At 37.1% G+C, this 16,730-nt stretch overlaps 1 protein-coding gene across 2 annotated transcripts in view; it reads left to right on the top strand.

Moving 5' to 3' along the window:
• Window positions 1–16,730, top strand: part of PRKD1 (protein kinase D1) — a 330,955-nt gene that overhangs the window by 273,772 nt on the left and 40,453 nt on the right. For both annotated transcript variants that reach the window (XM_047737162.1, XM_047737160.1), the window contains 7 exons: window positions 1,539–1,743; window positions 3,182–3,305; window positions 5,574–5,651; window positions 7,145–7,424; window positions 8,491–8,543; window positions 10,789–10,861; window positions 13,773–13,879. In XM_047737162.1, the coding sequence (XP_047593118.1) occupies window positions 1,539–1,743; window positions 3,182–3,305; window positions 5,574–5,651; window positions 7,145–7,424; window positions 8,491–8,543; window positions 10,789–10,861; window positions 13,773–13,879 (920 nt within the window). The remainder of the gene's footprint in view (window positions 1–1,538; window positions 1,744–3,181; window positions 3,306–5,573; window positions 5,652–7,144; window positions 7,425–8,490; window positions 8,544–10,788; window positions 10,862–13,772; window positions 13,880–16,730) is intronic.

Here is a 16,730-nt window from a genome sequence, read left to right as displayed (position 1 = left end):
TTAACACTGAAGGACTCCTAAGAAAAATACGATGTCCTAAAGGAACAACTGATGTTTTCTTCCCAAGTAGTATTCCTAATAGAGTCTTTAGCAAAATATTTGATTTAGTACCCCAGGCTAACTTTTTCTATAGATGGTAGACTGCTTTATACTTTCAGTTTAATACCAGTTTTGTGATTCCTCTGAGGGAAAAAAAAATGGTGGACAGAAGGCCAGAGAAACAAATATTTTTATTGCTAAAACTCTGAAGAATAAAGGGTTATCTTTACTCTAGAACTTTCTTCTCTAGAAGAAATATGTACCTAGAAGAAGAGGGGAAATATCTCAAGGAAAGCATTTCTTTACCAGTTCCTGCCTTGGAGATTCATGGATTAGCTGCCAAAATGGAAAGCTTGGCAGTTTTCCTACTTTCTGTGGCATGTGGAATTGACTTTGTTCAGGCCCAGGAAATGTCAGTATGTTCTTGATAACTGGAACTAAGGGGAAACAGTGCAATTTTTTATATTGTTGATTACTTTGAAATTGCATTTTCCCACACAGTTAGAAAAATCTGGTAAAAATGTGAATTTCTCAGACTTAGCAGGCTGAGGTCCCTGATCCATTTTCCAGTTTTAAAATAAGGACTCTGCATTAGTAAGTACAGTCAACACTTGAACAACTTGGGGCTTGGGGTTAGCTACCGAGTGCCTCCCCTCCAGGCAGCTGAAAATCTGACTGTTAGCTTTTGGGTCCCCAAAACCTTGACTGTTAACAGCCGACTATTGACCAGAAGCCTATTAGTAACATAGAAGATTAACACACATTTTGTATTTACATGTATTCTATAATATATTCTGACAATAAAGTAAGCTAGAGAAAAGAGTTATTTAAATCGTAAGTAAGAAAATATACACTTACAGTACTGTATTGATCAAAAAAAATATTTGTATAAGTGGACCCACATGGTTCAAATCCATGTTGTTCAAGGGCCAACAGCAATTATAATTGATTGCATTACCACCAAATGCTTGATGACAGATTCAATATTACTTAAAATATCAAATATCTTAAGTATTTAAAAATTGCTGCTTATGTGACCAATTTGATATATTGGAATCCATGACTTAAAAAGTTACTGGAATAGCAAGAATCAATGACCCCGACTTTTCTTGCATGTGAAAGTTTCTCTCATCTTCCCATGTATCCCTTTTTTCCCACCAAGGCTATGCTACTGAAATAGACTCATTCCTGATATGACTTTGCTTCCTAGAACTTTGCTTCTATCCTGCACTTGGCTTCCTGCCATGGCTATCCATGTCTTTTCATGTTTTTAGGCTTAGGGGCATGAAAAAGAAACATCTGGTTGTAAAATTATCTGTTCATCCTCTGATAACTTCAGATATTTATGAACTAAATTTTTTTAAAAAAAGGAAAGATAAATTCTTGAAATAAGTATTTTTTAGGGCTTTCAATTGATATGTTGTAGGATTGCCTAACCCTCTTAAGCCCTGACTCTAGGATTCCAGGCTTATCTTCATGGATGCAAAACAATTTTTTAGATTTGCTTAGCCCTGGGGCAGAGTCTGATGTGGTCATGGAAGAAGGGAGTGATGACAATGACAGTGAAAGGAACAGTGGGCTCATGGATGACATGGAAGAGGCAATGGTTCAAGATGCTGAGGTGGTGATGGCAGAGTGCCAGAATGACAGTGGGGAAATGCAGGACCCAGACCCGGACCCAGAGGACTCCAACAGAACCATCAGGTGGGAGCTGCACTCTTGGTCTCACTCCAGCAGGGGAATTTCCTCTTTAAGAGTCTTTCCTATTTTTATCTGTTGGAGAAGAAATTTAAAGTGTATGCTTGATTTGTTTATGAATGCGCTGTGAACTGTAGAGGAAAGCCAGTGGAGTTAGGAGGTCTGGATGGCCCTAGAGAGGTATAGGTTTGCATCCTTTCCTAGCTGCCTCTTTCTGTGATTTCTTTTCTTTTGCATGTGAAAGTTACTCATATCTGCCAGCCACAGGTTTACTGCTAAATTAATGATCAGTCATAGCTCATTGTGTGGACCTGCAAAGATCAGGGGCCAACCTCAGTGGACACTATCTATCTTATAGTTGGCCCCTTATACAAATATCACATATGTCTACATCTTACTGTTCTGTATTTTATTTCAGAAGTATGTGAAATTTTATGCTTGGGATTTAATCATCTATCCTTCTTGATTAATAGATGAACCCCATTTTTGATATGAGGGATCAGTACACTATGGCCAATGAGGCTGCTGCTTTGTAATAAAGTTTATTGAAACATAGGCATGACCATTCATATTGTCTGTGGCTGCTTGTGTACCTCAGTGGCAGAGTTAAGTCTTCTGCAGAACTTAAAAATGTTTACACCTGGTCCTTTGCAGAAAAAGTTTCCCAGCCTCTGATTTATGTTATAAAATGTATTCAGACTTTGGTGTCCATTTTACAAATGCCATATTTATTGGCAAACTGAAATTGTTCATGGGTAGAGCAATAAAGTAGTTGGAGTTTTTCCATTTAATGGCATAAGAAATATACTGGAAAATATTAGTCTTATGATAGAACTGTCTCTTGAAGGTGTACATTTCTGTAGTTTCCAAGTGGGGGAATATTGGAGAAGGCACTTGCATATATGCACAGTGGTTAGGGAAGAAAATAGGAAGAGACAGAAGGGAAAGGCAAAGAGATAAAGGATCAGCATAATTCTATGAACAGTAGTTAATTTAAGAGAGTTTAAATAGCAGATTCTACTTTTTATGAAACTATCCAGACTCAAATTCATGTTCTGTGATATTATGCACATGATTAATATTTTGCCTGTAGTCTGTGATAATAAGCAAATAAACTTTTTATGTGTATTCCGAATACTATGGTCTCAGTACACTAAGACGGTAATTTATCTGGTGTTTCCCTGCAAACTGAACACCATGTGGTTCAACCTAAAAACTAAGGTGATTATTATCCTCCCTTGGGATTTTTAAAGAGTACATGTGAAGTGCCTGTCACTTAGAGTAATCCAGATTCTGAACCATGGTGTTCTGACAATGCATTTCACCAAAAATGGGATCTGAATGTTTTTTGACTTTCACTCTGAAATAGCTGAAAAAAGGTTTTATGCAGCAAAGGATCTGTATCTAAAAACATTTCTCTCCCAAAATATTTTGACTTTTCAAGTCCATCAACAAGCAACAATATCCCGCTCATGAGAGTCGTGCAGTCTGTCAAACACACGAAGAGGAAAAGCAGCACAGTATTGAAAGAAGGGTGGATGGTCCACTACACCAGCAAGGACACCCTGGTAAGATCTACAGCCCACAGCTGACTTGTGGCTCTCTAGCTTTCATTAGAAGAATTGCTAATGCCTTGTCAAGACCGAGGGAGACTTGAGTTACCGGGAGCAAAGCTCTGTTTGGGCATGGCAGAGGATCAGGTAGAACACATTAACAGTCTCTAGGTGTCGATGGAGTTGAGCAAGCAACTGAGTTAGAAGAAATTGTAGACAGCAATCTCAGAGAAACAGTCATTTACCTCTGTTACTTGAGATGATCTCCAAACAACTTGAATGTCTGCCTGTCATTTTATAGCAGTCATGGAAATGACAACATGTGCTTTCAGAATGCTCCTTTGTGATTCAGAATTTAAAAAAAAAAAAAAAAAACTACTACATTTTAGGGAGAGAAAAAACAATGATAACTGTTAATATACTTTTTTTTTTTTAATTTATTTATTTGTCAGAGAGAGAGGGAGAGAGAGCAAGCACAGGCAGACAGAATGGCAGGCAGAGGCAGAGGGAGAAGCAGGCTCCCCGCCAAGCAAGGAGCCCGATGTGGGACTCGATCCCAGGACCCTGGGATCATGACCTGAGCCGAAGGCAGCTGCTTAACCAACTGAGCCACCCAGGTGTCCCTGTTAATATACTTTTAAATCCCTAAGTGTTCACCTAAAAACTGACCTGTTCGGGAATACAGTAGTCCTGTATTTTATTCGATAAAAGACATATATTTTAATTTTTTAAATGTAGTCTGGGGTGTTCACTACTCCAGATTTTTCTAATAGGTGATGAATGAGATTGTGCATGTGTGTAAGAGAGAAAAAAAAATCATCGTTTTTGTTGAACTTACTGACATTTGGTGATAAGCATCTTTCTCAGTTACTGGTATTGTTTTCCTCCTCACCTCCTATCTATAGGATCCCCAACATTTCTTTAGAAACATAGACACCCATAACCTAATTACTCTATCTATAATAACAGTGTTCTCTGCTGGAGAGAGATTTACATGACTTACTATAGGATCCAGTTGAATATCATCTTCTAGTTCTTCCTAGACATGGCATACATACAGTATTTAAAGCATATCTAATATATTTGACTGGTCTAAGATTAGTTGTGGTTGAGACCAAGAATACTGCTAGGGCTTCCTATTCTAAAAAGATGAGTACACATAAACACATACACACACATAGATACAGACAGACACACACACACACATACATACACACACACCCTAAAATTATGGAGCATATGCCTAGACTGAAAAAACCTCATCATCAAATCATGAAAGTTTAGATCTATAGTGGACTTAAGAGAACGTAGAGCTTGATGCCTTCCCCTGACTTTGTTATGTTGATGTCATGGAGTCAGACTTGACATCCAACAAATATTTTTTAGTTCTTCTGTAAAATTCAGAATTCTTCCATTTCTAATGGAGGCCAGAATACTTGACTAGATAAACATGGTATTCCCTATGTTCTGAAATAATGAGTATACATAAATTCTACATCTCTTATATCTAACCTTTTTTTATTATATTAAGAACTAGAAGTTCACCTTTAGTTCTGCATGCAGTCAAATAAATTTTAAAATAGAAATATTTTAAAATAGAAATGTACCTGAGTGGAGTAGTAGGTTAAGCATGCTATTCTGAGTTTTGGCTTAGGTGATCTCAGGGTCAGGAGATCAAGCTCTTTGGGCTCTTCATTCTCCATCAGTTTCTCTCTGCCCCTACACTCTGCATGCTTGCTCTCTCTCAAATAAATACGTCTTTAAGAAACCAGAAATATTGGGGGGAGCCTGGATGGCTCAGAGGCTTAAGCCTCTGCCTTCAGCTCAGGTCATGATCTCAGGGCCCTGGGATCGAGCCCCGCATCAGGCTCTCTGCTCAGTAGGGAGTCTGCTTCTCCCTCTCTCTGCCTCCTCATGATTTCTGTCAAATAAATAAATAAAATCTTTAAAAAAAGAAAGAAAGAAAGAAACCAGAAATATTTACTATGCATGCACTAAGTGCCAGGCACTACACTGAGTGCAAATATATTACCTCCTTTATTACTCCTAACTCACTGATGTAGAAGTGGAAGCAGAAACTTATCACACAGTTGCTAAATAGTCATCTTCTAGAGTCTAAAATTCAGTGTGAGTCTTCCTGGTCTAGAGCCCCTGAGCTTCCCACCAATCAGATCTTATGTCTCCATTGGGAAAATGTTTTGGTTTTATCATTCTTGGGTATTTTTTTTAATCCTGGGTATTTAAAAAAATTTTAAAAGATCCTAAATCTCACTTCTGTTTCAGCGGAAACGGCACTATTGGAGATTGGATAGCAAATGTATTACCCTCTTTCAGAATGACACCGGAAGTAGGTACTACAAGGTAAGGATGGCTTTTGCCTTGACTGAAGTCTCCTGCTTCCTCTTGTCTTTTTGGGAATGTAGGATGTTAAGAATACAAAATATGTCTAACAGATGTGACTGTTTTGTGCTTGTTGCAGATTTTTTTTTTCTGTAGTTTATATACTTGGGGGGAATCCAGTTGTGACCCCAAGTTAGTTGTCTGTGAATTTCAAATTTCCCTGAGGAGTGCTTCTGGCTCCACGGAATGGTGGTGGAGAAGAGGAATTTTAATAGAGTTTGTTAGATATGTGTATCTTAACTAGAAAATTCAAGGTCCAGCAGATTAGCTACAAGAAAATTCTTGAAATCTACTACATCCAGCTTTTTTATTCATCTGTAGTCTTGCAGCACATTCCGCAGGGGGTTAAGAAACATGGTATGATATCTCCATGCATTGCCAATATGCATAAGGAATACTTTCCTTTAGAGAAAAATTTGGCAGGAGTTTCCATTTTGTCTCTCTATGTGAAATAATACAGATGTCACATAATGTATCACCCAGTAAAACGCGGTTCCAGAAGAAGTTCATAGTGAAAACAGTATATACTCACTCCTTCACAATTAATGCAGCCTCAGCCATAGCCGACGTGACTCACAGTGTCTACACAACTCTAACAGAAAAAGGAAACCTCATTAAATTTTAAATGAAAAACTTTACTTTAAAAGTTATTATTTCTTAGTCACTCCATACCTCTGGGTAGACAATGTGGTGATTAATTTTTTTTATTAACAAAATTGTCTTAAAAGCAACTGCTTTTAAAACCAATCTCTGTGGTCTACCTTACTAAAACCATTCATTTGGCTATATTATTATATTAGCATCTATTGAATCAAATTATATGATTCATATTCAGGGCCTAAAAGGATAGTTAAAGCTTAGCAGCAGCCATGCATATCCAAATGCATTTCAAAAGTGTTGTGATTCTATCTCAAAGTTATAAAAATTAATCATTTGTGTTCTTAGATCTTTTTTTTTTTTTTAAAGATTTTATTTATCCATTTGTCAGAGAGAGAGAGGGAGAGAGAGCAAGCACAGGCAGACCGAATGGCAGGCAGAGGCAGAGGGAGAAGCAGGCTCCCTGATGAGCAAGGAGCCCGATGTGGGACTCGATCCCAGGACGCCGGGACCATGACCCGAGCCGAAGGCAGCTGCTCAACCAACTGAGCCACCCAGGCGTCCCGTGTTCTTAGATCTTGATGCAGGTTCAAAATCATCATTCCTATTTGTACTTTTTCTTGCCACATGAATAGTAAAAAAGGCCCTTGAATTTTTCGGGCAAGAGGAGATGATAAAGTTTCCCCTAGTAAAGGTATTTTTGAAATTTGCTTAACAGTATTCTGTGTTTAATAAAACTGTTTTATAAGAATGATGGCTATTTGTAATGTCATTTGTCACATGTGCCTAGCATGAATTTTATTTGAACGTTTATAGACTTTTGATAAACTGCAGTTAGTACACTCTTTCTTCCACAGGAAATTCCTTTATCAGAAATTTTATCGCTGGAACCAGCAAAACCTTCAGCTTTAATTCCTAATGGGGCCAATCCTCATTGTTTTGAGATCACTACAGCCAATGTAGTGTATTATGTGGGAGAAAATGTGGTCAATCCTTCCAGCCCACCACCAAATAGCAGTGTCCTTACCAGTGGCATTGGTGCAGATGTGGCCAGGATGTGGGAGATGGCGATCCAGCATGCCCTCATGCCCGTCATTCCCAAGGGCTCGACTGTAGGTTCGGGAACCAACTCGCACAGTGAGTCTGCTCTAGTTTCATGTCTGTCGGACAGTTGAAGAGAGCCTCTTTGGGGCTGACTTAGTTTATTGGAGAACATAGGGTTTCTTATGTAGAAGCTGCCCACCTACTAAGGTATTTCATTAAATTATCCTAGGTTTTTGTTTTCTTTATTTTATATGAACAGTTTAACAAATTCATGTTTGAGCATTGAACAAATTCATGTAAACCCTATATCTTAGGTGATAGCAGAAACCTAGAGCTATTGGTCATAAGAGAACAAGTAATCTAGTCGGCTTTTGTTTGATCTGGAATGCCAGTCTTGTTCTTTGCAAATCTGAGTTAACATGTTCCCTCAAAACCCCCTAACATGGTACTCTGCAGAGTACTTGAAAATACTTGATAATTGTATCCTAGGAAGAAATCTCTGTTAGTAAATTAGTAGAATGAAACAGATTTTACCAAAATGCAACTGTAATCAAGTGTTGAGGATGAATTTTAAAAAGGTATTTTAAAGGAATATCTATGTAAAAATGTTTAATTTTTATATTTCATAATGGCTCTTAATAATGAAGCCTATGAGGGGAAAAACCTGTTTTTCATATCTCAGTAAGTTATTTGGTGATTGATTACAACTTTTTAATTGATGTATAAACCAATATATGTATTAATAAGTTATATATGTTTATTTGGGTGCTATACATTTTATGTGAGGTCTTTATTTTAATACCTAAAACAACCCTGGCAGGTGGACGTTAATGATTTTGCCTGTGTTACAGGTGAGGAAATCAGGATCTAGAGAGATTAAGTTGTCTCAGCTTTACCAGAGTTGTGAAGCAGTAGTCAGCATTTAACCCAAAGCTTCAGGACTCCAGACTCTAAACTGACAAAATATTATTTTTCAAAGACAAGCACAGAGTAAATCTGTATATAAAAGGAAAGAAAGGTTCCAATGAACATTTTCCTAGAAACATTTAATTGCTGTGATTTAAAAATAGCCCTACAACTTGATTAGTAAACATCTATCTGGTCGCTTTACTGTTACTTCTCTTACTTCTTTTGTGTATTTTTTAACATATATTTCCAGGAGATATTTCTGTGAGTATTTCGGTATCAAATTGCCAGATTCAAGAAAATGTGGTGAGTATGTACCTACTTATATAAAACTTGGATCCCAAAGTACATGTTTATTTATCTAACATTTTTTTTTTAAAGATTTTATTTATTTATTTGACAGAGAGAGATCACAAGCAGGCAGAGAGGCAGGCAGAGAGAGAGGAGGAAACAGGCTCCCTGCCGAGCAGAGAGCCCGACGCGGGGCTCGATCCCAGGACCCTGAGATCATGACCCGAGCCGAAGGCAGTGGCTTAACTCACTGAGCCACCCAGGCACCCCTTTATCTAACATTTTAATTTTCAGTATTTTCTAGAAAGTAAAGTAGAGTCTATTAGGAAATTTTTCTTCCATAAGATTTTAGAAACATTACATTATGTAGATTTTTTAAGTGATTTTCTATATCATGTAGTGTGGAGAGCTAAATACCTATTATTCATCTCAGATAAACAATTATAATGCAGTGACTGATTTTTCCCACATTTGCCCACCTCAATATTAGAATTTTAATGGTTGATATAACACAATACCAAACAAAATAAATTCTTTGAGCTGTACAAGTAGCTTAAATATACCCTTATTCTCGTTCTTCAATTGCTACCTAGGACTACTGTCTTATGACAAGGAGTTGCGAATGCTTTTAGAGTCACTCGTGCATATCAAGACCTCCGAAAACTGCATAAATCATCAGATTTTATGGGTCCATATTCCAACACTCTAGTCAGCTGTGCCCCATAACTCCATCCTTTCAACTCAGTTTTTGAAAATTATAGACATGAGATAATGTATTATATTTTGTCATGGCAGGGAGCCAAAATATAATAGAGCCTTTCCTATCCTGTCCTTTGACTCAGACCTTTTGCTCTATTTTCCCTGCTATACCTATGACCAAAAGCAAAACATTTATACACTTACTTTCCCTGATGTGAGTTTACTTTTTAAAGACTAAAATCCATGAAACTCTATTCATCACTAGTTATAGCTTTGCATCCTTTGCTAATGGCATAAAGTAAACTGAAAACCAAAGCCAAAATGAAGAGAATTAGGAAAACCTCGTAGTGAAGGTTAGTTGTGGTCTTATGCTGTTAATCTTGAAATATATTTGTAAACACTTGCATTCCTGTTGCTCTTGCTCAGCCAGAGAAGACTTTGGGAAATGAAGTTTAATCTGTAAGCCTCTTGGTAAATTCTAGATACCTGTCAGGTCATTCCATCCTGTTGAGCCACTGTTAATCCACTCAAAATTTGGAGTGGGCCATTGAGCCATATGATTTTTCATATGGAACAGCTGGTACTCAAAATACTGGACAGTATTAATTTGTTTTCTTGTCTCCAGACAACCTTGAATTCACCCCCTGGTTACTCTGAAGGGATAACAAAATAGAAACAGTTGGGAGTTGTTTTATAGGAAGGGGAACAAAGGAAAAGATAAGAGTGGGTAGAAGATGAAGAGGGTAGGATTTGATGTTAAAGAACTCACTTTCTGAAAGGACAAAGACTAAGAGTGAAGGACGGGCAGAAAATTCAGTTGCTAGAATAGGAATATATAAAGTGAAAAGTATTACTTTGTGTTTTCATGAGTGTAATCATCAAATCAGAGGCTGTGAGACATTGAAACCTAATGCTTTCTTTAGCAATTATTATTTCAAAGAGAAAAGACTAGATATTTGGATCCTTTGGCCTCCAAAAGTAGTAAAAAATAATAAAAATAGCTACCTCACGGATGAGAGTGTCACAAGGGATTGCCATTCCTTTGTGGTTTCTCCAACTCACAGTGATTCAGCCCCTTGCATTTAATTCACCTGGGGATGACTGGTTGATAAAGAAGCATCCTACCATCCTAGCCATAAAGAGTGAAGTGATTGGAATCAGGACTCACACAGACATGTGACGGGGACCTATGATTATTTCACCTGAAATTTCTAAATAACCATCCCCACTAGCAAATCCTTTTTTGAATACTTAGAGTAAGTAGCCTAGTATAGTTTCAAGTCTTATTTCTCTCCACTAAAACATATTTGACTGAACATTGCAAAACCTCTGCTGCTTAAGAACCAAATAGTTTGCAAAAACATCACACTATTTAATTAATTGAAGAATGTGCTTTGATTTGTGTAGTGAAGCTGTACATTTCATCTAGCATTTACAATCTTATGGTTTACCTTAAAATATCTAGTAATATTAGTAATATATATAATAGAATTATGCAATTTATCAGGGCTAATGTTTTGTACCACTTCATCTTTATTTTTCATTGGACTTGCACCTATAGGACATCAGCACAGTATATCAGATTTTTCCTGATGAAGTACTGGGTTCTGGACAATTTGGGATTGTTTATGGAGGTAGGTTAGTTCACTAGTATTTTTATTAACTTGGAATTTTAGCTACTTGTATTTAACAGTAGTATCTCCAAGAAAAAAAAAGACAAGACCTGTGTATATATATTTTTGTATGTATGTCTTTCCATGTTTTACCTTTTCAGAAATTTCTCTTGAGATAGTCACTATCTGAAAAACTCGGTATTTCTGTCTTGTAAGAGAAGTTTTTCTACTCCTATAAAACTTCTTTTGCTTAACTACTGACAAAGTCTACACATAATACTGATTAAATATTAGCTTATTTAGATAAAATATTGAGAAGCAAGGAAGTCATAATTCATAAAGAAATTAGTTCCATTTTCTTTTAGCATATATAATCAGAACTCTACAGAAATCCATTCACATAACTAGAGGAATAATCTTTTAATTCTAATATCCATGAGAATGTATTTCATTAAGCTTGTCATTTTTTAAATTTTTGAAATGAAATAATAGATTTTTACCCTTTTCCTTATTGTCAAGCTATCTGGTGAAATTATTATTAACCCTCTGCTATTACAGATTCTAACCAGTTCAGTTATATTTTTCAAGTCTTTAAGAAACATTTAATATTTATGCTTTATCTCTACTATAAACTGACCCCACAATTTTCAGTTCCTGGGTATAACCAGTTAAAAAAATTATCTTTTTTGTGAGGTGGGAGGTTTCTGAAATAATCACAGTGTCTCACTCAATATTATTTCTGTTAGTATAATATGTGCTTTTTTAGTTAAAAACTGATTAAGTTATATTCTGTTCTAAAAAGTGATTTGCACTGTACTTGACTGGCCCAGTCAGTTGAGCATGCAACTCTTGATCTTGGGGTGGTGACTCTGAGAACCACACTGGGTATGGAGTTCACATTAAAGAAATTAAAAAATAAAAATTAATTTTGATTCTTATAAAATGCTGAAATGATATTTTTTGATGGAAAACCCACCAATGAGTCGGCAGACACTATGGTTTTTGTTAATGCATATCAGTGTAACAATGCTGTACAGTGTAATCACTGTTTGCAAAAAAAAAAAAAAAAAGTCATGCGATATATAGAACATAGTAAATAGGGACACCTGGGTGGCTCAGTCGGTTAAGTGTCTACCTTCGGCTCAGGTCATGATCCCAGGGTCCCGGGATCAAGCCCCACGTCAGGCTTGCTGCTCAGCAGGGAGCCTGCTGCTCCCTCTGCCTGCTGCTGCTCCCCCTGCTTGTGGTCTCATGCTCTCTCTGACAAATAAAATCTTAAAAAAAAAAAAAAAAAGAATGTAGTAAATATATATAACTGCACATCATGTAGGGCTGAGAAATGAGGTCAGAGGGACCAGCAGGTGCCAGATAATTTGTAATACCCAATACTGAAGGAGCAGGCCCAGCAAAAGGCCTCCACAAGGAAACTGCAAAGTGAAGACCAGACAGGTAGGCGATGAAGTAGATGAGAACTGCCATCAAAAGAGAGGTCAAGTACTCTATATCACGGCAGAGGAGTGGAGGCAAAAGAAGCTCTGACCCTTGAAGAGAGTAAAGAATAAAATGACTGAGTAGGAATAGAGATGGCATGCAGTGCGTCAAAGAGTAAGTGATGTTGAGGAAGTAGAGAATGGGAAAACAGGACAATCTGGTAGTAAAGGAAAGAGGAGTCAGAGGGAAGTCAGCAAGAGTCTGGAAGGAGTCAGAAGGAAGAGAGAGAGAGTGGAGAATAGGGGGAAATTAGATTTACAATAAATGTTGATATAATGGAGTTTCAGGTTAGTTTGTATATGAAAAAAACTTGAGTAATTAGGTCATTTTCATACTTATTTAACACTACTATATTCTAAAGATTTTATTTATTTATTTATTTGAGAGAGAGAAACAGAGAGAGAGCAAGGAGACTGATGTGGGACTCAATCCCAATGCGGGACTCAATCCCAGGATTCCAGGATCATGACCTGAGCCAAAGGCAGTCTCTTAACCAACTGAACCACCCAGGCGCCCCAACACTGCTATATTTTGTACTAATACAGTGTAGTAGTATAGGAGTCAAGAGCTTGAAGGGTGCCTTATAGATTCCCTGAAGGTTTGTTGTGAGGCTTCAGTGGGATGTAATTTATCTAAAAGACCTGTCTTTGTGGTGACAGTGATGATGATGAAGGTTTTTTGAGTTTCTATTATTATCTGGGCACTGAATGCACTCAAGTATCTTAACTCACCTAATGCTCACAACAACCCTACCACTGAAGATGAGGAACCTAAAACTCAGGGTCACCAAGCTAGTAAGTGAGAGCCAAGACTTTTTCTTCTTTCCTTTATGACATGCATTAGTTTATCAGGACTTTAAAATTATAATTTCTTAAGGAGAGCATTTTGCTGGAGGTATAAGATTGTGTGTATTAAGTAGCTTGATATCCTGTTTCTAAAACATATAGTTTTGTAAGAAAATATCAGGCTGTTGATATGTATAGCTTTTAATGTCCCACTTTTATGTTCTAAACTGTGGCTAATTTTATTTTATTTTTTTTAAAGATTTTATTTATTTATTTGACAGACAGAGATCACAAGTAGACAGAGAGGCAGGCAGAGAGAGAGAGGGAAGCAGGCTCCCTCCCGAGCAGAGAGCCCGATGTGGGACTCGATCCCAGGACCCTGAGATCATGACCTGAGCCGAAGGCAGCGGCTTAACCCACTGAGCCACCCAGGCGCCCATAAACTGTGGCTAATTTAATAGTACATATTTGATTTAGAATAATGGAGCTAAGAAATGAAATCTTGATGGATATAAGTCAATGCTCGTTAGAAATCCTAATGTATTCAATGAAACATTTTTGTATTTCCCAAAATTGTCCTTGTAAATTCTGGTGGTCTTTAATATAGGTGATATTTAATAACATTATGCTAATATCTTTCCCTTTCTATTTTAAAGGAAAGCATCGTAAAACAGGAAGAGATGTAGCTATTAAAATCATTGACAAATTAAGATTTCCAACCAAACAAGAAAGCCAGCTTCGTAATGAGGTTGCAATTTTACAGGTACTTCTTTGTTTTTCATTTGGAGTCTCTAAAACATTCCCTCAACTTGCACAGAACAAAGAAAAGTTCTCCAGATATCTGTGGTGTAGATTTTTTGGGTACACTTTAAAATAACTGGAAAGGCAGCTCGAACATCAAACTATTGCCTGGGTAGTATCTCTCCTAAGTCTGGGCAGGAGTTCTTTTTTTTGTTCTTTTCTTTTTTATGTACTTAATTCTGGGTTTTAATATATTATTAATGCTCATTAAATTGGTAATGTTTCAGCATTTGCTCATGGGGGACATGCTGAGACCATTTTGTTTTACATTATAAATGACCTTGCCTTCATAAACATCCCTCCTTTATGCTGTGATAATTACATGAATTCAGTATGTAACTGTCAGCATATCAGGTAAATGAGTAGTGTATGCCTGAGAATCTGATCGTCTTGGTATTATTAATGTCCTTTTTGTCTCTCACTGTAAGCCTTTCCCTTAATACTGAGCATGTTACTTAACTCCTTTCATTAATAGTAATCCCCTTTTCAAGCCAGAATATGTTAGTCAAGGTTATTATGCAGTATATATAATTTTTGTAACCATTAAAACTTTTTCCACAGACTAAACGGAAATTGAGCAACTGTTTGCTCAATGTGGTCGACCTAGCTATTCAGTCTCGACAATTAGGCCATTGACAAATGCCCATATTTTATATAACCACCGTAATTCTCTACTTGTTGTGCAAGCTGGTCATAATTTTTAATTCATAGCTTTATTGAGTAATTTTCATTTGAACATGGCCAACAAAGCAAAACAGATTGCATTTCTTCACTTATTGTTTCATTGAACTGCCATTTATTGAGTTTCATACAATAAAAAATGGAGAAAGATGCAATTTCTGCCCTAAAGGAGCTCATGTGCACAGACAACCAAAAATAATGCCTGTTATACATAGAAAAATAACACAGAATTTTCTGGGACTCAGAATTTCTAAAGATGGTGTTTTTGTGCTTGTGGACAACTGTGTAACACAGAGAGCTACCACAGTGTTCTCTGTTTTCCTGGGAAAGATGATAACCAGGCTCTGAAGGTGCCACTTTCATACATTCATAGTGTAGTGCTTGCTAATCGGTTACCAAAAAAGATTTTTTAGAAAATTCTTAACTTGGCAACATTGAGCTGTAAATGACATCTGAAAACTTAGTAAATGACATCTTGCCAAACCTGGCCCCTGCTCTCCCAGTCTCCACTCCCAAGTGGTGTCCTGAAGGCAGATCCTTTGCAACATACCAACCTCCAGACTGCCATATGTACAGAGGCATTTGTTCTTGCTAACCAGTCGTGAGAGAGAGAAGCTTCCTGGTTAACATGGCTCTGTCATTCTACCTGTTTTTGCAGTGGCATAGAGTGATTGGATAGATGTTGGAGGTCTAATTCTCTGTGTCTAAGCCCTGTAATTGTCTCTCCCAAGCCTGTCAGTTGGTATCAGCTGAAAGGTAGAAAAATAAGATATGCCTGAGCCTAAACTGCCTCCCAGTTCCTCTTCTAAAAGAATAGGTGCAAACAGCAACTCAGGTACAATAAACATACATTTGGGAAATTTTTTATTATGGTCTTAAAAAAAAAGTTTGTTTAGGTTGAAAGTCAAATTCTGCCCCTTGAGCATGTAAAGAGTTTGACCAGTTCTCACATTATGGCCTGGAATCTCAAAAGTCTTCGCTTATCACTTATCCCCTCTGTCCCTAACCATTCACTTTCTTCATCAAACTCCTATTGATTGAGTACCTCTCATGAGCTACGCACTGTCATGGGTCCAGTGAATACAGTGGGGACAAGACACAAAGATCCTGTTGTCATGGGTCTTATTTTTTTTTTAAGGTGGTTTTATGAAAGCATGGACAGAAAGAGCTGCCTGTTGCCATGGGTCTTAATTCGAATCACATAGCTATACCTTCAGTCAGATGTTTGCAACGTAACACGTGATTGAAAATTCAACAGAAAAATAAGTTGCAAACATCTGACTGAAGGTATAGCTAAGTGATTCAAATTACTAAGGCTTGGCTTCACTATATGCATATTTACGGGATTCAGAGGTTCATACTTTGTCATAAAGTTGCCAATTGTTTCAAAATTTGTTCATCAAAGTTAGGGGACTCATCCTATCTCCCAACTGAAACTAATGAAAGAAAATGTTTACACCCTTTAACCCTTGAACCATTGTCTGATTTATCAGCCTCTCAGGAAATATTATAATTCAATATCCAGAGACAATGAAGTTCAAGCTCACTTCCTTTGAGTCTTTGCTCAAATATACTGGATAAGTACCCTTCTTACCTTATTCAAAGCTACAGTTCACTGAAACCTCCTCCCATACCTACCCCTTATCCCTCCTACTCTGATCTTTGTTTTTTTCTTCTATAGCACTTATCACCTTGTTCTCTATTACAGGATTTCATTTATTGTATTTGTTGTGTGTTTCCCACCCCCAACCCCAGCCCCTTCACAAGAATATACACTTTGGGCGGGGGGGCGGGGTAGATATCATTCTTTTGTTTACTGATATATCCCAAACACCAGAAATTGTTCCTGGCATACATCAGATGTTTAGCAAATATTTGTTGAATGAATATTTGTTGAATTAAAATTGTACAGAAACACCATCCTGTCACATAAAATGGCCTACTAGTATCCAACCAGGTAGCAGAAGTGTAGTCTGCATTTGCTACTAATGGTTAATTGGTTGATTGGTTAGTTAAGAAGGATTAACTATGGTTAATGGGGTTAGTTCTTTGAAAGCCCTCATTGCCTCATTTTCTATTTCTTATCAAAAGTAAGAATTCATCTTTTTGGACCTGAAAACACAAAGTGGTAA

The sequence above is a fragment of the Lutra lutra genome, chromosome 7 (genome assembly GCF_902655055.1).
Source record: "Lutra lutra chromosome 7, mLutLut1.2, whole genome shotgun sequence".
In the NCBI taxonomy this organism is placed as follows: Eukaryota; Metazoa; Chordata; class Mammalia; order Carnivora; family Mustelidae; genus Lutra; species Lutra lutra.
This window is presented reverse-complemented; position numbering and strand designations above follow the sequence as displayed.